The sequence below is a fragment of the Microtus pennsylvanicus genome, chromosome 2 (genome assembly GCF_037038515.1).
Source record: "Microtus pennsylvanicus isolate mMicPen1 chromosome 2, mMicPen1.hap1, whole genome shotgun sequence".
Taxonomy (NCBI): domain Eukaryota; kingdom Metazoa; phylum Chordata; class Mammalia; order Rodentia; family Cricetidae; genus Microtus; species Microtus pennsylvanicus.
In genome coordinates, this window is record NC_134580.1 from 7630319 (window position 1) to 7651985 (window position 21667).

At 49.7% G+C, this 21667-nt stretch overlaps 1 protein-coding gene across 1 annotated transcript; it reads right to left on the reverse strand.

Annotated features, from left to right (window-relative positions):
• Window positions 1-1637: 1637 nt before the first annotated feature.
• Window positions 1638-17176, reverse strand: LOC142843055 (DNA dC->dU-editing enzyme APOBEC-3-like). The gene is made up of 8 exons (XM_075959865.1): window positions 17020-17176; window positions 13951-14107; window positions 12632-12911; window positions 12378-12492; window positions 4474-4639; window positions 3416-3674; window positions 3051-3163; window positions 1638-2681 (listed from the first exon to the last, which is right to left on the reverse strand). The coding sequence occupies exons 1-8, from the start codon at window positions 17103-17105 to the stop codon at window positions 2616-2618; spliced, it is 1242 nt and encodes a 413-aa protein (XP_075815980.1). The 5' UTR covers window positions 17106-17176; the 3' UTR covers window positions 1638-2615.
• Between the last annotated feature and the right edge of the window lie 4491 nt (window positions 17177-21667).

Sequence of the window (21667 nt, forward strand, 5' to 3'; positions counted from 1 at the left end):
TGTCCATATAGAGGCCAGAGGTCAATGTCAGTTGACTTCCTTTATTGTATTTCTCTTTATTTAGTTAGTTTGTTTTTGAGACAGGCTGGCCTGCACTCCCTATGTAGACAAGGCCGACCTGGAACTCCAGAGATCTGCCTGCCTCTGTAGGTAGGAAGCTGCGACTGCAGACATGGACCGTGATGCCTGGCGACTAATTAATGAGAAAGAATCTTTCACCAAACCCAGGCAGGGTCCAGGGCTTACCGTTTTAGCTAACTTGACTGGCCAGCGAGCTCTGGGGAATATTTCTATCCCTAAACTCCCCAATCCCAACAGCACTGGGGTTCTCGGCAGGTAACGTCACACCTAGGATCCAAACTCAGGTCCCCTTGGGGCACAGCAAGCACCTTACCCGCTGACCATCTCCCAGATCCCCAGAAAGGTTTGAGAGGACTCACCCTGATGTGGTGACACCTTCCCCGGGGTTGGGGCCCTGGGACAGAATAAGAGGGAAACAGAAAGCCAGGGAAATGCCAGCATTCACTTCTGTTTCCTGGCTACAGACACATCTTCCTAAGTTACCTAGGCTGGCCTTGAACTTGACTGAGATCCTTCTGCCTTAACCTGTTTATTTCGGCACATAATAGAGATTTGGGAGGGACAGAGCTCATTGAAAACACAAAACAATCTAAATATTCCACACTCTATAGGGAATTTGCCCACAGACTTTTTGTTCTATGTATATATATACATATATGTATATATGTCTAGTTTATGTATATATAGATATATGGGGGCAGGGTGCCCACAGAGTCCAGGAAAAGGCATCAGATACCTTGGAGCTGGAGTCAGAGCTGGGTTAGAGGCTGGAGGTGGGTGCTGGGATCTTGAACTCTGATCTTCAAGAGCAGCAAGCGTGGGCCATATCTCCACTCCCTGCTCTTGTCAATCCCACTCTGATTGGTGAGCAACCTTGTGGTCCACCTTCTTAGAGAGGAACTCAGTGTTTGGCTGGGGGGCTTCACCCCAGCTTCTGGCATAAGCCCCTCCCCTGGGAGTTGCCTCAGACCAAACTCCACCTCTGAGAAAGCCTGCCAAACGGTGACCCCTCCCCAGGGAAGGTCAGGACCTCAGGATATTTAAACTACACCCCCCCCCCCAGAATGAACATGTGGTCTCCAGGTTTTGCCTGGTCTCCCTTTCTCTCTCTTTCCCTCTCCATGTTTTTCCCAGGGCCACCTGGGAGTATTGCATTAAACCTGGGCATATTTTATTTGGTCTGATTTGGTTTGATTGGAATTATTTGTGTCGGCACGATGGAGAGGTTCGGCTTAAGACAAAATACCTAACACTCAGGAATTTGGATTTTAAAACTATTTGTTCTAGCCAGGTAGTGGTGCCACGCACCTTTAATCCTAGCACCCAGGGGGCTTAAACTGTCTGTCTCTCTCTTTTTAAATTTATTTATTAAGTATACAGTGTTCTGCCTGCATGTAGGTGTTTATGCCAGAAGAGGGCACCAGATCTCATTACAGATGGTTGTGAGCCACCATGTGGTTGATTGAACTCAGGACCTTTGAAAGGGCAGCCAGTGCTCTTAACCTCTGAGCCATCTCTCCAGCCCCTTAAACTGTGTCTCAAAACAGACAAACAAACAAACAAAAACTCAACTGTTTCTTCTCTTGATTTTTTTTTTATTTTAAATTTTTTTTTTTTGGTTTTTCGAGACAGGGTTTCTCTGTGGTTTTGGAGCCTGTCCTGGAACTAGCACTTGTAGACCAGGCTGGTCTTGAACTCACAGAGATCCGCCTGCCTCTGCCTCCCAAGTGCTGGGATTAAAGGCGTGCGCCACCACTGCCCGGCTTTATTTTTTTTTTATTTTTTTATTTTTCGAGACAGGGTTTCTCTGTGGTTTTGGAGCCTGTCCTGGAACTAGCTCTGTAGACCAGGCTGGTCTCGAACCGCCCGGCTTTAAAAAAATTTTTTAAGACAGGATTTCACTGTGTATCCAGGCTGACCTCAAACTTGTGGCAATCCTCTAGCCTCAGCTTCTCAAGTGTCGATTACAGATATCACCCATCATGGCCAACTTAACTTTTTTTCTTTCTTTTTCCTATTTATTTATTTGTCTTTTTTGAGACAGGGTTTCCCCGTGTAGAAGTTCCTGGCTGTTCTGGAGCTTGCTATGTAGACCAGGCTGCCCTCCAACTTTCAGAGATCCTCCTGCCTTTGCCTCCCAGTTACTGGGATTAAGGGTGTGAGCCACCATGCCCAGTCCAATTTAAAATTTTCAATTACAAAATTAAGCACCTATCAATGAAAACTGAAGATAAAATGATAATATAAGAGAGGAAGGAAAGGTCTGGGATGGTGGGCGATCCCCAGAATGGTGGAGCATGCCTTAATCCTAGTACTCAGAAGGCAGAGGCAGGTGGATCTCCATGAGTTTCAGACAAGCCTGGTTTAGTAGTGAGTTCCAGAGTAGCAAACTACACAGTGAGACCCTGTCTCAAAAAACCAACCAAAACAAAACCAAAAACCAAAAACAGGAAGAGAACAAAGTCTTCTGGATCTGGTGTTGGGATGGAAGCCAAAAGACACGCTAGAGACTGTCTTGAATCTCTTCTTGCCATTCAGGACAATGGGGGTCCAAGTTGTAGATTTCCAAGGTCATTCATCAAGTCTTGCAGACCCCAGGACTGTTGAGAGAGAAATTAGGTTGTGCGAATGGGCTTGAAAAAGGGAGCAGAGAAGCCACAGGGATGTTCAAGGAAAGAACAGGGACAAAGAGGTGAGAAGAGCGCCTGAGGGAGGCAGAGAAGCCAAGGACTGGGAGGCCCTGGTGGGAGAGAACAAAAGACGTCTAGAGAGGAGGATGTGGGGGGCGGGGTGTGGACAGTAGGGGCTCCAAAACCCAGCTAATGGAAAGAAAACCTGCAGTAAGCAGGGTGGCAGGAAGGCTCCTACTGCGGAAGAGGGTGGAGCCTGAAGCCGGAGGCGGTGTCTACAGTAGGAGGGGCCTAAAGTAAGAGGGCGGAGTCTGCAGCAAGGTGGGTCTCTGATCTCACCTCCTTGATCCTCCAGAGCCGTCTCTGTATGCACCTGCTGTTTTTCTCCAGTTCCTTCCATGGCCTGAAGGGCCCGTGGGGGTTTACAAAGTTTATCCAGCAGTCAGTAAATTCTGAGATGGAAAAGAGGGTAGCCAGCAAGGCCCTAGGCTTCCAGAGACTTTCCTCCATCCTCCTCCCACCTTCCCCTCCCAGGGTATTACTCTCCCCATAGAACCCGCCCTTCTGAGTGGAGGCAAATCTTTGGCCTCAGCAGAGCCAGCACCCTTCCTTCCTGCCCAGGGTCTCCCCCATCCTCCTGGGTATGACTAGTCCTCTTGGAGCTGGGAAACCTTTGCCCACTGGTGGCTGTGGTCCCTTCTTACGTGGGAGGTCCATGGCGTCCACCTGGATCCCTGATCGCCACAGAGAACACAACCCCTCCTGGTACTTCCTCCGCCAGTGGAAGTAGAGACGGGAGGCATAGATGCGCAGGACTAGGCCCGGGTGATCCCTTTTGAATGCAGCCAGTTCCTGGGCACAGTTCGGGCAGGGGCTCCATGTGAAGTAGCAGGTGATCCGCTCTTGACCCAGCTTCAAGGAACGCATCTCATCAATGAAGAGGATTTCTGCGTGTTTACCTTTCTGAGGGGAGTCCAGGCAGAGAGAAGGAAGAGTTGGAAGGCAGAAAGAATCCGGACATCATGTGGCTGGGGGCAAGCTTGGAGACCAGGGGTTCTTTCTTGTGAATATCCTAGTCTTGCCTAGTGCGAGGAGAGCACGCACCCACTAACTCCACATTCCCAAAGCACCACAGCCTTTTCTAAACTTGACACGGATCTCAGAGGTGCCCAGAGAGAAGGGGTCAGCGAACAGTTGGTACTTTCAAGTTATGGTCCCCAGTGCTGTGACCTCACTTCAGGATACTGACTGGAGAGGTTTGCTTTTCTTCTTTTGATTTTTTTTTTTAAAGAAAGGGTCTCTCTGTAAAGCCCTGACTATCCTGAAACTCACACACTATATAGATAGAGCGGGGCTGGCCTTCAACTCACAGAGATCCACCCACCTCTGCCTCCCAAGCACTGGAATTAATGATGTGGGCCACTATGCAGGGCAAGAGCTTTTCAAAGATGTTTTAATAAGGACTCAGGCTGGGAGACAGCAGTGAAGAAAGAGGTCTCTGTGTGTTTCTTCAATGCAGTAAAAAGGCTAAGCTGGGAGGGTGCTCAAACACTGAGCGAGGGCACCTTGAAGGGCAGAAGCGTGAGCTATGCAAGGTTACAGCCTCACAAGATCCAGGGCCAGCAAGAAAGACTGAGCCCCAGTGTGTGCAAAACAAAAAGAGAGGGAAGTGAAAGCTAGGACCCTCAAAGTGTGCATGATGTATTGGAGAGGGGAAGTCCCTGGCTGCCTCTCCATCTGGCTCTGAGAACCCATGTGGCACCTTGTTTTGCAGGCAGCCTTTGAGTGGCCCTTGGTCACTGCACTGCTCCAGCTGGTAGCATAGATAGGTCTTCCTTCGGTAGTAGCGGTGCCGGACTGGATGGACCCGGTGCCTGTTGTTAAATTGTAAGTAGAATGTGTCTTCTCTCAGCAGACTCTCTGGGCTTCTAGACAAGAAACGAACAAGGCAAGGTGTGAAAATATGAGCTCTGGGCTCAGCCAACTCAAGCCAACCCTGGCCAAGGAGGGGGAAGGTGCAGGTGCACTGACTGGGGAGTTCCCCCTCTCACCCTGTCCACTGCCCCACACTGCCCGTAGATGCCAGTTAGAAACAATGGTCACACCGAACCATTTCAGAAAATGCTTTACATGTATTTATCTGTTTTTAATTCTGGCTGTGTGTATGTGTGCCATTATTCATGAATAAATGTCATAGCACGTGTTGCGGTCAGAGGTTAGCTTGCAGGAACTGGTCCCCTCCCAGCGTGTGGCTCATCAGGTTGGCAGCACATTTACCCACTCAGACATCTTGCCAGCCCGAGACATCGTTTTGTTTTGTTTTTGAGACAGGGTTTCTCTATGTAGCCTTGGCTATCCTGAAACTTGCCCTACAGACCAGGCTGACCTCAGACTCAGAGATCTGCTTACCTCTGCTGGAATTAAAGGTATGTGCTACCACTGCCTGGCCTGAGACATTTTTTGACTCAAGGTCTGGCTCTTGCTGGCCATAAGTCCAAACTTGAGTTGACGTTACTGCCTGACTGCCAAAGTAGAACCTCCCCCCACAGAAGAGGCCCCACACTTCTTCCTACTGCCCTGCCTGATGATCTAATGACTTATCCGCCACTGCTTTTGATGTCTGCATCATCAATCTGTCACCTCCATCCCCACCTGCCTGGTTCTCCAGGAGAAAGTAACCCCATGTTCTCAGGGGGACCACATGCCTCGTGTGTGCAAAGCTGCAAATACAGGTTAACGGATAACGGGTTTTTGCCCCTCTGCTTTGCCCCCTGCCCGGCCTAAGGTTAAGTTCATTGTGCAAGATCAATGAAACCTTTCTTTCGTTTAAAAAGGATTTTAAGCTGGACAGTGGTGGCACACGCCTTTAATCCCCAGCACTTGGGAGGCAGAGGCAGGTGGATCTCTGTGAGTTCAAGGCCAGCCTGGTCTACAGAGCTAGTTCCAGGACAGCCAGGACTACACAGTGAAATCCTGCCTCAGAAAAACAAAAACAACAAAAAGATTTTAGTTTCCATCTTAGTTATGTGGGGGCGGGGTGGGGGTGGGGGTGCACATGTGTGCAGGTGCCCACAGAGGTCAGAAGAGTGTCCCACAGTCCTGAAACTGGGCTTAACGGCAATTATGAGTGACCTGGTGTGAGCACCTCTGCAAGAGCACTTGGCACGCTTAACCAGAGCGCTCTTGCCAGTGCCCAAGCTTTGCTTATCTCGGCCAGATCTTGCTGGAAGGTAACATTCTGTGGCCCTCAGGCCCATGTGAAATCAAGTCCCTCGCTTCCCCAAGTGTGGGTGCGGGCATGGGCACAGGCACGCTCCAGCACACAGATAACGTCCAGGCGGCCATCCAACTAGCAACACACGGGAACGCTGAGGATTAGCAGCACATCAACAGCCAGGCGGGACTATCCTTCAGCGTAGTCCACAGCCGAAGCTTAGGAACCTAAACCAAGGATAAAGGGACCAAAAGGGCAGCCGGAACCCAGGGGAGGATGGGTGCTCTCTGATAGGGTCTTACAACATCCAAAGTGCTTTCTCCTCAAAATGACCCAAAACCTACTTATGCCCATCCATGCCTGTGCCCACCATGTTTTTTTTTTTTTGAGATAGGGTTTCTCTGTGTAGCTTTAGAGTCTGTCCTGGAACTCACTCTGTAGATCAGGCTGGCCTCGAATTCACAGAGATCACCACCGCCCGGCTAGATCTTTTGTTTTTAAACGCAAGGTCTTACTGTGTAGCTCTGGTAGACCTAAAACTCACCCTGTAGAGCAGGTTAGCCTTGAGTTCATAGAGATCCACCCTATTGGTGCTAGGATTAAAGGTCTGTGCCAGGGACTGAAAGTTGGGGGGGGGGGCAGGTTGATCTCTGAGTTTAAGGCTAGCCTGGTTCCAGAGCTACACAAAGAGACTCTGTCTCAGAAAAACCTAACCAAGCCAACCAACCACCCAAGATCTGTGCCACCTCCCCTAGGGTTAGGCGGGTCCTTTGAAAACAATTCTATTTCGTCCTTATTTATGTGACTCTGTGTGCGCACACCGTCCTCATGTAGCAATTTAGCATCTGGTGACTATGTGGGGACTGGGGAATTTTGCCTCCAACTGTCCTTTTGTTTCTCCAAACTTGGAGCCCTTGAGGAGCTAGGGGTTTTCCCAATGTACTCAAGGCATCTGTGTCTGGTGTGTGTGTGTGTGTGTGTGTGTGTGTGTGTACATGTGCCTTAGAGGGAAAGGCCACACACACACATGTGGGAGGGAACTAACTCTCCCAAGTTGGCCTCTTTGTTCACATGTGCCCCTTGCCACACATGCAACCCCTTACCCATACACAAACACAACACAAAAAGGGTTGAGGCTCTTTTATAGAATGGGAGAGAATCCTTGCCAGCCATACATCTAACAGGGAATTCATACATTGAAGATAAAGGGCTAAAAAAATAAAATAAACACCGAAACCCACTATGCAATCGGTAAATGAGAAATGAATCAAACAGACAAAGTTCTTAAAAGAAGTACAAAGGAAGCCGGGTGGCGGTGGCACACGCCTTTAATCCCAGCACTCGGGAGGCAGAGGCAGGCGGATCTCTGTGAGTTCGAGGCCAGCCTGGTCTACAGAGCGAGTTCCAGAGCATTCAGGGCTACACAGAGAAACCCTGTCTTCAAAACAAAACAAAACAGAAGTACATGAGATCGACACATGATGAAAAAATGTTCAGCATCTTTGGCCAGGGGGAAATGCACTGAGGTGGTGAGACACTGGCCATGCGTGATCGTGATGGTGAGACACTGGCCATGCGTTACTGCGGTGGTGAGACACTGGCCATGCGTGATCGTGATGGTGAGACACTGGCCATGCGTGACTGCGGTGGTGAGACACTGGCCATGCGTGACTGCGGTGGTGAGACACTGGCCATGCGTGACTGCGGTGGTGAGACACTGGCCATGCGTGACTGCGGTGGTGAGACACTGGCCATGCGTGACTGCGGTGGTGAGACACTGGCCATGCAGGCAGGAGGACCTGGTTTGGATCCCAAGCACCCATGTAAAAAGCCAGCTATGGAGGTTTGGGCCTGTAATCCCAACACTGGTACACTTTGTACAGGGTATCACTGGAGCCGGCCATCCAGCCCGTGTGGCACTCGGTGAGAATACCCAGCATTCCTCTGACATTCCCAACATGCACACATACACGTGAACACATGCACACACCTCACACCACATAAGCTGTATACCTCATGCACTTGGGCGTCAGAGGCAGGAGGATTACAGCAAGCTATGGTCTACACAGCGAGCTTTAGGCCACCCAGGGCTCTGTGATGAGAGACCCTGTCTAATAAAAGTAAACAAAAACATTAAAAAAAATAAGTAAGCGACCACAAATGTTGGTGAGGAACGGGTGTAGGGAAGAAGCCCCCGCACTGTGGCTGGGCACGCGCTAGTGCAGTCACTGTGCAAGAGCACAGAGGTTCTGCAGACAGCCAAGCATTCACTATCACGCAACCCTCACACACCACTCCTCAGTGTACATGGGAAAGACTCCAAGTCACATGGCAGAGGCAACTGCACATCCGCGTTTATTCCGATACCCACAAAAGCCAAAATACGGGGCCAGCCTGGGTGTGTCCATCAGCAGAGGGATGGGTGAAGAGAAGGGAGCCTGGTTACATGATGGGGTTCTCCTCTGCCACGAAGGGGAAAGAATGTGTTTACTGGAGACCGTGTGTGCGCGCGTGTGCATGTGAGAAAGTAAAAGGGAGATTGTGGTGAGGAAGGGTCCAGTGGGAGAGGGAACAAGAACTCACTGGGGTGCATGTATGTGAGAGCCAACTACGATATATATTTGTGAAAAACCCACAATTAAACCCATTATTTTGTGCATTAGGACCTGGAGTGGGAGGGAGGGAGGCAGACGAAACAGCTGGTACTGTTCCACTCTCTGGGGCCATCTGTGGCCCTGGGAAAGTCCCTGGTTTGTGACTGGGTTCCTACAACACCTGCTCCTACCAGGGTCTCTAGGTGGGGTGACTCTCTTGTTTTTAATCTCCTCGGGCTCTGCCCATCAGTGTTCTCTGTTTTCAAGCCTCCAACATACCTGTCTTGGGGCATCCTGTGGGGTATCCTGGGCAGGTTGATCCTAGTCCTGCTCTGGATCCTTGGGTCTGGGGCTCCACGTCCTACCAAGGAGGCTCTGTCTATGAGACCCTGATAGTGATCTACGGGCCCCACCCCGGAACAGGAGGGCCCAGAGCAGTTAGGTTGGCTCGGGCTCACTCTCCTTCCTGTCGTTCCTCTGACTTGGCAAAGCAGGGCCTAGGATGGAGACAGGTCTCCCCATGCAGTCTGAGCAGGGATCCAAAAGGAAAGAGGAAGTAAATGCCAGAAAGGGAGGTGGGTGCAGAGCTGGACCGCGAAGGGGGAAGGGCAGATGGCGCCTTCTTCACTCACTCCTAACTGGCGCTTGGTGCACAGGATTTCCTCTCCAGCCTCAGAGAAGGTAACACCTCTGCCCTACCTGCTATCTCAGCAATACAGGAAGGGGGGTGGAGGGGTCGTGGCTCTGACATCTCAGAAGAGGTCTCAAGCGCACAGAGAAACTGAGTCTCTAGAGGTCACACCGCAAATGAAGAACATGGCTGGACAGTGGCCAGGTCTGCTTGGCTGTGTTCCCTCCTCCTCCAGTTGCTGCTTCTGTGGCCCTCATTGTTTTCAGGAAGCAGCAGAAGTAGGGGTTGGGGAAGAGGTGGCTCCCACCTAGGGCCTGCCAGGTCTAAGCTACAAGGACATGGACTTCAAGTTCACATTCCTGAAGCTGCCAGTCTGCTTTGGCAAGTCTCAACCAAGGATCCTCAGATTAGAGAACACAAAGAACATTCTGTAAAAGCTGTCACCTCAGGGCCTGGCTCTCACAAGACCCAGAGTCCCCAGCAGGTCTTCCCCTCAGTACCTCGTCCCCACTCTCAGCCCCCATCCTGCCCTGGCTCCACTCCTGACCTTAACAGAGGCTCAGGCAAGCGTTTAGAGACACCTCTTCCCTCCCCGCAACCTGTCCCAATGTCCGAGGAATATTCCGGGATGAGCCTGGTCCTTTTAGGAAGAGATCACATCTGTATCCTGGCAGCTTATCCAAGTCAGAGTGCTGAGGCACGTCCCACATCAAGAAGTGGAACCCTGGCTTCTCCCTCGAGAATATTCTCACGTCTCCAGACTTAAGAGGCACTGTGAGGGACAGAAAACACCAACTCTATGAGCCATGGGCAGAGAGGAGATTGCTGCCAAGGGAGCCATGCCAGGCTCAGGCAGCTATCAGACATTTGGGGGCAGCTCGCAAGGACAAGCCTAAGCATCTCCCAACACAAGAAGCAGTCTTGCTCATGAGGGACAATGTTGGTGACTGGGACACTGGAGCTTGGGGCCACATCAGGGCCCCTATGATGTACCTCTCCCCTTGAGGAAGATTTGGAAGGCCCCTCTTCTGACCCAGCCAGAAGACCCCTGGATGCTGCCTTCAAATGTCACACCAACAGCCCAGAGGAAGATGGGACTCTGGCCATCACACAGTGAGCGAGTCTATATGCCTGGAGTCATCCGGGTCTAGCAGAGCTCCTGCTTCTCGTGGTGTTATGAAATGGCCTACCAAGGGCTATGGTCCCTGGCCAATCCGCCAGCATGCTGCCTGAGCTCCCCTGAAACACCTGCCTCCTGGTCTCACTTCCCATCCTGCCTGGTGCCAGATGTGCAACCCTTGGCTGTTCCTCTTGAACTCACAGAGATCCTCCTGCCTCTGCCTCCCGAGGGCTGGGATTAAAGACATGCGCCACCACCGCCTGGCTCAGCCTTCTACTCTTAAAAAAAAACTATTTAATTGTATTATTTTATATTATTATTATTATTTTTTTGGTTTTTCCAAGACAGGGTTTCTCTGTGGCTTTGGAGCCTGTCCTGGAACTAGCTCTGTAGACCAGGCTGGTCTCGAACTCACAGAGATCCACCTACCTCTGCCTCCCGAGTGCTGGGATTAAAGGCGTGCGCCACCATCGCCCGGCCTATTTTATATTATTTTGAGTGTGTGCGCATGTGTGTGTATGATGTAGGTGCATATCTTCCATGGCCTAAGTCTGGAGGTCAGAGGGCAACGATAGCATTGTTTCTCTCCTTCCTCCTTTATGTGGGTTCCAGGGATCAAATTCGTGTCGCAAGGCTCGCATGCCAAGCACCTAGACCCACCAAGCCGTCTTATCAGCCTGCTTCTACTCTTACCCATCTTGTTTCTCCACCCTCCTCTCCCCAGCCTCTGATGGAAGTATATATCCCACCATTCCTTTTAGTTCAGGCCCCAGTCACTGAGGCTCACCGGCACCCCACCCAGAACTCCATGGTGGGGGGGGGCCTCCAGGATATAGAGGGTGTTGGGGCGTGGCCAGGGATTCTTCAGCATGCTGACAACCAAGCAAGGATACAAAGAAGCCTCCTACCGCCCAGGGCGGGGTAGTAGTGGTGCACACTAATCCCAGCACTCCGGAGGCAGGGGTAGGTGGACCAGCCTGGCTCTATAGCTACTGAGAAACCCTTGAAAAACAAACAACAACAACAACAAAAGGAACCCAAAGAACCCAAGTTTAAGGTCCTAAGCCCGACTCCGAGTACAACCATTCAGGCAGGTCCTAATCCAGGCCTTATGGGAAGAGGGAATTTGGACAGAGGGATTACTAGGAAAGAAGGACCACATAGCACACAGTGACCCAACAAGAAGGGACCATCTATGAGGCAGTGAGAGCCTCAGAAAAGCTGCCTGTCAGCCTCTTGGACCTGGAGAGGGCACAGGCTGGCTTAGCAGCTTGTGGGTGACTGCACGGCAGCCTCTTCCTTCCTCTGAGCACTCAAAGCTGCTTTTTTTTTTAATTTTTAATTTTTTTGTTTGTTTTTTGAAATAGGGTTTCTCTACATAGCTCTGGCTGTCCCAGAATTCACTCTGTAGATCAGGCTGGCCTTTAAGTAAGTCACAGAGATCCGCCTGCTTCTGCCTCCCAAATGCTGGGATTAAAAACGTGGGCCACGACTGCTCAGTGGCTGCCTTTAAAAAAACAAAACAAGGGCTGGAGAGATGGCTCAGAGGTTAAGAGCACTGACTGCTCTTCCTGAGGTCCTGAGTTCAATTCCCAGCAACCACATGGTGGCTCACAACCATCTGTAATGAGATCTGGTGCCGTCTCTGGCGAGTAGGCATATATGCAGACAGAACACTGTATACATAATAAAAAACAAACAAACAAAACAAAAACGTATTTTCTATGTGCATTGGTGCTTTGCCTGAATGCATGTCTGTGTGAGGGGGCAGGATTCCCCTGGAACTGGAGTTACAGTTGGAGCTGCCGTGTGCGTGGTGGGAATTGAACCCGGGTCCTCTGGAAGAGTAGCCAATGTTCTTAACTGCTGAGCCATCTCTTCATCACCTCACGGCTGCCTTGTTGGAATTTCTCTGCCTTCCAATCTCCATGTTTATACTCACACCAATTCACTTCCGTTTAGCAACTGGATTCAATCACAATGTCATGATGGGAGACACCAGGTTAAGGAGTGGGAAGGGCCTTGTGGGTAAAGATGCCCCAGAGAAAGAGGAGGTTTAGGAGGAGGAAGAAGAAGAGAGAAGGCCAGGCATGAGAAAGCCCCTCACCTGAGAATTTCACAAAGCGTTTTTTCATGGGTCCGAAAATGTGTTTTAAGTTTCTTCCAAGGCCTGAATAACTTGCCATCATTGTCCACAAATTTGTCCCAACACTTTTCAAATTCTGAGATAGAAGAGGAGAGAAAGCAGTCAGGGGACATCAGGACTTTCCACAGTCCCTCCAGGCCGACTCTCCTACTGATCCCCCTTCACCGTAGGTCACGCCCCCAGGCACTCCCGCAGCCCTGATGCCCACCCCTCACCTGGAAAATCCATGACAGCCATCTGGGCTCCTGCCTGATGCAGCCGGCGAAGCTTGTCCTGGTAGTTCGGGTGCCAAAAATAGTAGAGGCGGGAGCTGAAGATGGCCAGGCTCAGGTTGCGGTGAGTGTCCAGGAACCTGGCCACCTGCTCCGCACAGTCATCGCAGGGGCTCCAGGAGGTATACCAGGTGATCTTGTACTTTTCATTGGGGGGCAACACTTCCAGTACATGGGTGTGGAACCAGTACAGGAAGCATTCTTCAGCATGGAGGCCGCCATTCTGGGAAAGAAAGGGGAATCTATGATGGGAGGGGAGGAGCAAGTTGCGTGCAGGCAAATAATCCTGGAACTTGACTGGTTCTGTGTCTCCGCTCCTTCCCCATCCTTCTTCCTTAATTTCGCATCCCTCACCATTCTTGGCTTAGCTATCAACCTCACATCCATTCTGCATCTCCCTGGCTTCTCTCAGTAGCACTCTGAGCCTTGCTGGTGGCCATGTCCATTGGGGGAAACTAGATATCATCTGCCATATCTGCTCGGGAGGGCACAGGCTAAGATGGTCCCTTAACCGGGCAAGGGTAGCTCCCGAGTATCTATCTATCTATCTATCTATCTATCTATCTATCTATCTATCTATCTATTGGTTTTTCGAGACAGGGTTTCTCTGTATAGCCATGGCTGTCCTGGAACTAGCTCTGTAGACCAGGCTGGCCTTGAACTCAGAAATCCAGCTGCCTCTGAGGCCTCTGGAGTGTTGGGATTAAAGGTGTGCACTGCCGTGCCTGGCCATATTCTCAATGGACTGAGTTCCTGCCTCTTCTAAGAAGAGTCTGAACAATCTATTTAGGTTTGTGTGTGTGTGTGTGTGTGTGTGTGTGTGTGTGTTTTCCTATGTGTTGGAACACACGTGTGCCACAGCATGTACATGAGGTGGCTAGAAATTGACACTGGATCTTTTTCTTGTTTCCTCTCCACATTGAGGCAGGTCCCCCACTGTACCCAGAGCTTGCTCTGGAGCGTCCTTGGCTCTGCCTCCCATTGGTTAGAATTTTAGCCGCCTTCTCTGTCTGCCTGGCTTTCACTGGCTTTTGTGGCACCCCTCTGCAGCCTCTTGGCTTTTATTTATTTACTATTTATTGATTTGTTTGTTTAGACAAGATCTCACATAGCCCAGGCTGGACTCAAACTCTATATAACCAAGGATACGCTTGAGCTTCTGGTCTTCCTGTCTTCACTTCCTGAGTGCTAGGATCACAGGTGTGAGCCACTATGCCTGTTTTTTCTGTGCTGCCAAGGATCAAACCCAGGACTCCATGTACCTCTTTTCTAAAGACCCCTTGGCAAAGGGGGACAGGTACACCACGCTCCATCCTATTCACTTCATAGCACAAGAAGGTGTTCTTCCGGCCGTTGGCATAGACTAGGTTTATAAAGTGGAAGTAGTATGTTCCTTGATATAACGTCTCTATCGGGTTTCTGCAGGCACAAGAGAGAAAACAGAAATTTCAGAGTGTGCCTTGGAGTGACTCCAAGCAGAACAAGGCCCCTGGAGTTCTGAGACACCGCCTGCCCTTGACCTTTGACAAGCTCTAGAGTCTTTCCAAGCCGGAAGATGGGGAGAGAAGAGAAAAAGCTGGAGCCAGAGTGGTACCCTCCTACCCACGCCCCAGTGCTGCTCCCTCCAGTGGAGCCCCTAGCTGAGACCACAGAAGGCCCCAAACTCTTCCACCCATGAGTAATAACTTTTAGCATTTCACCCCAGCTCCTTCCTGACTTGACACCTCTGCAGGGTAGGGGGGTTCTTAGAATCAAGGAAATGGTACCGGAGCAACAACTCAGTCAGAAAAGCGCTGGCACACAGACCTGAATCTAATAGCAAATGTAAAAGTCAAGCATAGGGGTGTGCATATCTAACCCCAGAGTTGGGGTGCCAAGACAGGAGCTCATTGGCCAGCCAGCCAGAATCTGCAGCTTGTTTCAGTGAAAGACCCTAGCTCATTAAAAAAGAAAAAAAAAGGGGGGGGCAGAAAGCACCTGAGGAAAACAGGAGACATCAGCCTCTGGCTCCCAGATGTGAGCACACATATACAACCCCTCACACACACAGATCCACTGTTGGGGAAATTCCTAACTTCACACAGATAGTCTACTCTCAGCATTTCTTGGGTCTGCTGAACTCCTCACATTCTTCCAGGACCCTGAGGGAGATGTTCCCACTTAATAGACAGAGAAAACACAAACCTATTCCTATATCCTTTGGGGATCAGGAACAGGGGGATTATTCCAAGATTGAATCCTGCTTATTCTTTTTGTTTTTTTTTTGGTTTTTCGAGACAGGGTTTCTCTGTAGCTTTGGTGCCTGTCCCGGAACTAGCTCTTGTAGACCAGGCTGGCCGCTGGGATTAAAGGCATGCGCCACCACCGCCCGGCGAGTCCTGCTTATTCTATATAGTGAGTGGCAGGCTAGCCAGGGCTTCATAGCAAAATACTGTCTGAAAAAACAAACCAAAGCAGTCAAACTGCCACCACCACAAATTCCCATAACACAGTAACAACCAACCAACAAACAAACAAACAACAAAACCGAGGAGACAGAACTCCCCTACCATAGAGCTGGGAGGGACAGAGCTAGGTCCGGTTAGGCCAGCTGATGCATTCTGTCATTAGGACAGAGGAGGGCATCAGGTAGGATCCTAGTCAGCAGCCTGTGTAATAAAGGGCCAGGAGACGCAGACTTCAATGAAGAATGAGGGTCTTATCTCTGTCGCTGGGAGGAGAGGTGACTTCCGGGCCTGATTACAAGGCCACACAAGGACCAAGGCTATTAACAGATAGGTGCCTGTCAGACAGTTGCAGGTGGATCTCTGTGAGTTCGAGGCCCAGCCTGGTCTACAAGAGCTAGTTCCAGGACAAGCTCCAAAGCTACAGAGAAACCCTGTCTCGAAAAGCAAAACAACAACAACAAAAACCCAGATAAGTGCTTATACCTGGCTTCGGGAGATCTAAGCCTGTAGAACACACTGGCTGGCAAGGGGCTTTCTGTTGAAGATTTAAAGACAAGCTTTTCTGTGCTATGCCTTGCTGAGTCCCCTCCTGGGAGTCACCCTAGACAGGTCTACCCGTCACTAGACAGAATAAAGCTGTTCAGGGAAAGGTGACGTTTTAAAGACACAAGAAAAAGAAAAAAGAAAAAAAAATAAAACCAGTATGGGCCAGGGAGATAGATGATTCAGCAGATAAAAGTACTAGCCTTAAAAGCCTGCACCCCTATCACACACACACACACACACACACACACACACACACACGGTTGTTTGGGGTGCCGGAAGGCCAGTGGTCTCTGGCTGCTGACTGCTCACTCCCACTCTGCTTTCTTGGCAATACACTGGGCCGTCCTCCTTCTTACACATGAGTTGTTCAAAGAATTCTTGAATCGAGATCAAAAGCGCCAGGAGAGCGGGTAGAAACCAGTGACAGTGTGGGAATAGGCAGGGTGGGGGCATAACTTTCATATATATATATATATATATATATATATATATATATATATACATACATACATATATATATCTTTAAAATACGCTCATGGCGCTTGACATTGCATATGTGTACACGCGTGTATGTGTTGTGTGTTGATGTGTGATGCTGAGCTGCCTGGAGGTTCAGAGATGGCCTTGGATCCCCTGAAGTTGGAGATCATGGTTGTGAGCCATACCATGTTTGCTGGGAATTGGACTTGGGTCCTCTGTAGAAGCGGCAAATGTTCTTAACTGCTGAGCCATCTCTACAGCCATCTCCCGCCCCTATTTTTTTTTTCTCTCAAATGTTATCTGAATGGTGTGGTTGAGAGCGGTCACAGTGACCATCCAGGCAGTGGGGGTTTTGGGAGACTTCTCACTCTTTCTTTCCCGGGGGGGACGGGGGAGGGCTACTTCTGAAAAGGTGATTCGCATAGTCTCAGAGAGCGGTCCCCTCTTCTCCCAGCGTCCCCCGAGGTTGGGTTAGAACAGCATGGACGTCCTAGGACATCCATCGAAAGTGCTCCAAACGTGATCGTCCAAGGTCTGCTTCCATGATTTGTCTTTAAATTCTGACGCCCAGCCTAGCCCAGGATCAGCAGGAAGACCTACAGGCGAGCAGCCCCGGTTTTAACAGGAAGAAAAATGGACGGTGTGGAGAGGGGTGCAGAGGGGCCAGTGTAGAAGCAGCTATGAGGCAACTGAAGTGGCTTAGATCAAGGACCCTCGAGGGGAGTGGGAGCTACAGCGGATCGTGGAAGGGGGGGCACGCAGGGCTGGGGACCTGGGGGAGAGGCCCAGCACATAGCACAATGGGGGCCACCAGGAAGAAACTGCAGTGGAAATTTGGAGTAGCGGGGCCAGCCGTACCTGATCGGTGAATAGGGTCTGCGATAGCGGCATCCCAGGCAGGTTGGTCCCATCCCAGCTCTGGGCCCCACGCGCTGGGGTTGCATTTCCTGTGTACAGGCCCTGACTTTGGGAGACCCCAGAAGTGCGAGTGACCTCCTGGGCCATGTGAGTGAAGGCCCCACCCTCTTCCTGCTTCAGCTCCCGGAATGGGAGGGCTCTGGGCGATCGAGCCCAGCAGGCTCCTGCCTACCTTCCCTCATACCCTCTGCCCCCCGGGCATGTCAGAGACCTGTTTCTCGGTACAGCGGCCCGAGGGGATCGCAAAGAGAAAGAGAAAGTAACTGACGGCAGAGGGAGGCGGGTGCCGAGCGCTTTGAGGGGCAGGACAGATGCCTCTAGGGTAGCCCCAGGCTTTTCCATCCAACAGACCCAACCCAGGCTGTGCCAGAGTTTGCAGCGGTAACTGAAGCCAAACCAAGGGTTTGACTCTCCGGGTGCGAAGGAGGCGTAGATTCTGGGTGGGGACTCCTGGGTTCTCTTCCCTCGATTCAGGACGGGAGGGAACAGTCAAGCTTTGGGTTTCTGCTTGTGGGCTTGGATTTTGACATTCTTCATCTCTAATTTCCCAGCCGCTCCAGGTGAAGAACCAGCCTGGGACCGACGGGAGCACAGCTCAGATGGGTCATTGATGGCTCAGGATCTGACATTAGCGTTCGTGATCCAAACTCGTTTCCTGTTTGTCCCTGCAGATAAGAGAGACCGATGCTAAAGAGGAGCGGTCGATCTTGCTGTCCCCATCGACCTGGCTCTCAAGGGTGCCAGTGCGGACCAAAAAAAGCTCGTGCACGCTGCTGGTTGTTGAAGTCCAGCCAGAGTTCTGTGGAGGAATGAATACACACGGGGTCAAGTCATCTACGTGCCCTTGGATACGCGTCTGTGCCGGTGACCGGCTCCCCGCAGAGACTCCGGGCTCAGTAGCCCGCTGTTCTGGAATGAGAATGTGTCACAGCGCCCCCACCTGGCGGCCGTCTGTTCTACCTTTGTGCAGAGCGGATTGACTGGTTGAACTTGGGATGAGGTGTGTGTGAAGTTTTTCTATTACCGTGGAAAACAAATGGACACAATAGAATAGCCTTGATGGGAAATACTACTTCAATCAGAAGTAGACACATTTAAAAAGAAAATATAACAAAAAGGAACCCAGAAAACGCACCAAGCCCAGCTTCCAAGGAGTTAGAAGACAGAATGCTAAAAACTACAGGTTTGCAGCCAAGGAATGAACTCTGTCCCTTTATTACTGTGTGATCTTAGGTGATTTATTTAACATTCCCTAGTCTAATATTCCCCATCTATGAATGGACATTTAAAAACAAAACAAAACAGCCAGGCAGTGGTGGCTCATGCCTTTAATTCCAGCACTTGGGAGGCATGGGCAAGTGGATCTCTGAGTTCGAAGCCAGCCTAGTCTACAGAGTGAATTCCAGGACAGCTAGAACTACACAGAGAAACCCTTTCTTGAACACTCCCCCCCAACCCTACTTTATGGGGCTACTAGCAAGAAAATATGGTTTATGAAAGAAACTTAATGGGTACCCAAACTGTTACAATAACAGCCAAAAGAATGATACCACCATTCACACCGCGTTTATAACACAGTGTTTGTTCACACCGTGTTTATAACACAGTGTTTGTACAAACTTAGCAGGGGGTTTGCTTACACAAGTCTGTGGTTATCTTAACACAGCTCTCAACACAGCGGGGGTCTTGTCTCCATTTTTAACCAACTGTTCTCCTGGTGATAGAGTACACAGGGGAAGGGCCAAGCAATGGAAGAAGCTGGGTAGGTGGACTACTGCTCAGACTTACTCTGGGCCCTTCAGTGTGGTCCCCACATGATTAGGGAGGGTCAGGGAGGGCAAGGGTATTCTTAAAAATAAGTCAAGGTCATGGGTTGGGGAAGGCCAGGTTCCAGGAAACAGAGCAGGTCAGCTCCTACAGTGGGTGAATAGAAACTTATTTTTAACAATACAGCATAATGGCTCCTGCCTTTAAATGGAGCCAGGCAGGTTCCTCAGAATCTCACCCAACTTGTGTTTCTGTGTCTTAGGGTTTTGATTGCTGTGACGAAACAACTTGGGGAGGAAGCCCGGATAGGAACTCGAACACAGCAGGAACCTGGAGGCAGGAGTTGGTGTAGATGCCGTGGAGAGACTCAACTTACTGGCTTGTCCCTTCTGATTTGCTCAGCCTGCTTTCTTTTCTCTCTCTCTTTTTGTTTGTTTGTTTATTTGTTTTGTTTTTCGAGACAGGGTTTCTCTGTGGAACAGTCCTGCAATTCACTCTGTAGACCAGACTGGCCTCGATCCCACAAAGATCTGCCTACCTCTGCCTTCTGAGTGCTGGGATTAAAGGTGTGAACCACCACTGTCTGGACTCAGCCTGCTTTCTTACAGAATCCAGGACCGCCAGCCCAGCCATGGCACGCCATGACTGGATCTTACAGAGGCATTCTCTCAGTGAGGGTCCCTCCTCTCAGGTAGCTCTAGGTATGTTAAGTTGACAAAACTTGCTAGCACTCTGTGACTGGCTTGTTTCAATATCCTCAGAGTCCATCCACACTGAAGAAAGTCTCTAACTTCCTTTCTTCCCTTTTTTCCTTCTTTTGCTTGTTTTTGAGACACAGTCACTGTGCCACCCTGGCTTGTCTAAAACTCAGAGACCTAACAGCCTCTTCCACCACATGGCTGGGGTTAATGGTGCATGCCACCATACTCCCCCCCCCAGCCTTCTTTGTTTTTTGTTTTTGATTTTTTGAGACAGGGTTTCTCTGTGTAGCCCTGGCTGTCCCGGTATTCTCCACCCTGTAGATCAGGTTGGCCTCAAACCCACTTTGATCCACTTGCCTATGGCTTTTAGTGCTTGAATTAAGGTGTGCACCACCACCACCCAGCCCAGTTTAATTTTTTAATGTCAAATACAGGCTGAGGCTGGAGCTGAGTTTTAGAACACTGTGTAGCACGCAGTGAGCCCAGAAAGGCAGCACGTAGGAGTGGAGGCAGGAGATCAAGAGTTAAAGGTCACTGTGGGTTGCTTTTGGAATGTGAGGACCATTGATTAATAGTGCACTGTGTGCTTGAGCCACATTCTGCTCTCCATCCATCCACTGATAGACATTTCATCTCCACGTTTGCTCTGTCGTGACTAATGCAGTCATAAACACCAACAGACAAATCTCCCTTTGAAACCTTTCAGTTCTTTGGGGTGTATCCTCAGCAGTGGAATCGAGGGTCATACGGTCATTTTATCTATTTATTTATTTAGGTTTTTCTTTTCTTTCTTTTTTTTTTTTGTTTTTGTTTTTTTTCGAGACAGGGTTTCTCTGTAGCTTTGGAGCCTGTCCTGGAACTAGCTCTTGTAGACCAGGCTGGACTCGAACTCACAGAGATCTACCTCCCTCTGCCTCCTGAGTACTGGGATTAAAGGCGTGCGCCACCACCACCCGGCTTATTTAGGTTTTTAAGACAAGGTTTCTCTCTGCAGTTTTAGAGACTTGTCCTAGAACTTGGTCTGTAGCCCAGGCTGGCATCAAACTCACAGAGATCCACCGGCCTCTGCCTCATGAGTGCTAGGAATAAAGGCTTGTGCCACCACCACCCAGCTGGTCATTTTATTTATTTTTTTAAATTGATATTTATTGAGCTCTACATTTTTCTCTGCTCCCCTCCCTGCCTCTACCCCCCCCATCAACCCTCCTCCAAGGTCCCCATGCTCCCAATTTACTCAGGAGATCTTGTCTTTTTATACTTTCTACTTCCCATGTAGATTAGATCTATGTAAGTCTCTCTTAGTGTCCTCATTGTTGTCTAAGTTCTCTGGGATTGTGATTTGTAGGCTGGCTTTCTTTGCTTTATGTTTAAAAACCACCTATGAGTGAGTACATGTGATAATTGTCTTTCTGTGTCTGGGTTACCTCACTCAAAATAATGTTTTCTAGCTCCATCCATTTTCCTGCAAAATTCAAACTGTCATTATTTTTTTTCTGCTGTGTAGTACTCCATTGTGTAAATGTACCACATTTGCCTTATCCATTCTTCAATTGAGGGGCATTTAGCATGTTTCCAGGTTCTGGCTATGACAAAAAAAGCTGCTATGAACATAGTTGAGCACATGTCCTTGTGGCATATATATATGGTATGGTATATATCCTTTGGATATATACCCAAAAGTGGTATTACTGGGTCTTGAGGAAGGTTGTTTCCTAATTTTCTGAGAAATTGCCACACCGACATCCAAAGGGGTTGTACCAGTTTGCATTCCCACCAGCAATGAGGAGTGTTCCCTTTCCCCCACAACCTCTCCAGCTTAAGTTGTCATCAGTGTTTTTGAACTTGGTCATTCTTACAGGTGTAAGATGGAATCTCAGAGTTGTTTTGATTTGCATTTCTCTGATGTCTAAGGATATTGAACATTTCCTTAAGTGTCTTTCAGCCATTTTAGATTCCTCTGTTGAGAGTTCTCTATTTAGGTCTGTCCATTTTTTTTTTATTGGATTATGTGTTCTTTTGGTGTCCAATTTCTTGAGTTGTTTGTATATTTTGGAGATCAGACCTCTGTCTGATGTGGGGTTAGTGAAGATCTTTTCCCCTTCTGTAGGCTGTTGTTTTGT

What these genes read in the sequence shown, in the direction of transcription:
- LOC142843055 (XM_075959865.1), bottom strand. Translation starts at nt 17,105, where the DNA reads ATGCAACCCCAGCGCGTGGGGCCCAGAGCTGGGATGGGACCAACCTGC. An exon ending in GGCTGTCATGGATTTTCCAG is followed by an intron (nt 12,493 to 12,631) that starts GTGAGGGGTGGG and finishes CTTCTATCTCAG; the next exon opens with AATTTGAAAAGTGTTGGGAC. An exon ending in ACGCTTTGTGAAATTCTCAG is followed by an intron (nt 4,640 to 12,377) that starts GTGAGGGGCTTT and finishes TTTCTTGTCTAG; the next exon opens with AAGCCCAGAGAGTCTGCTGA.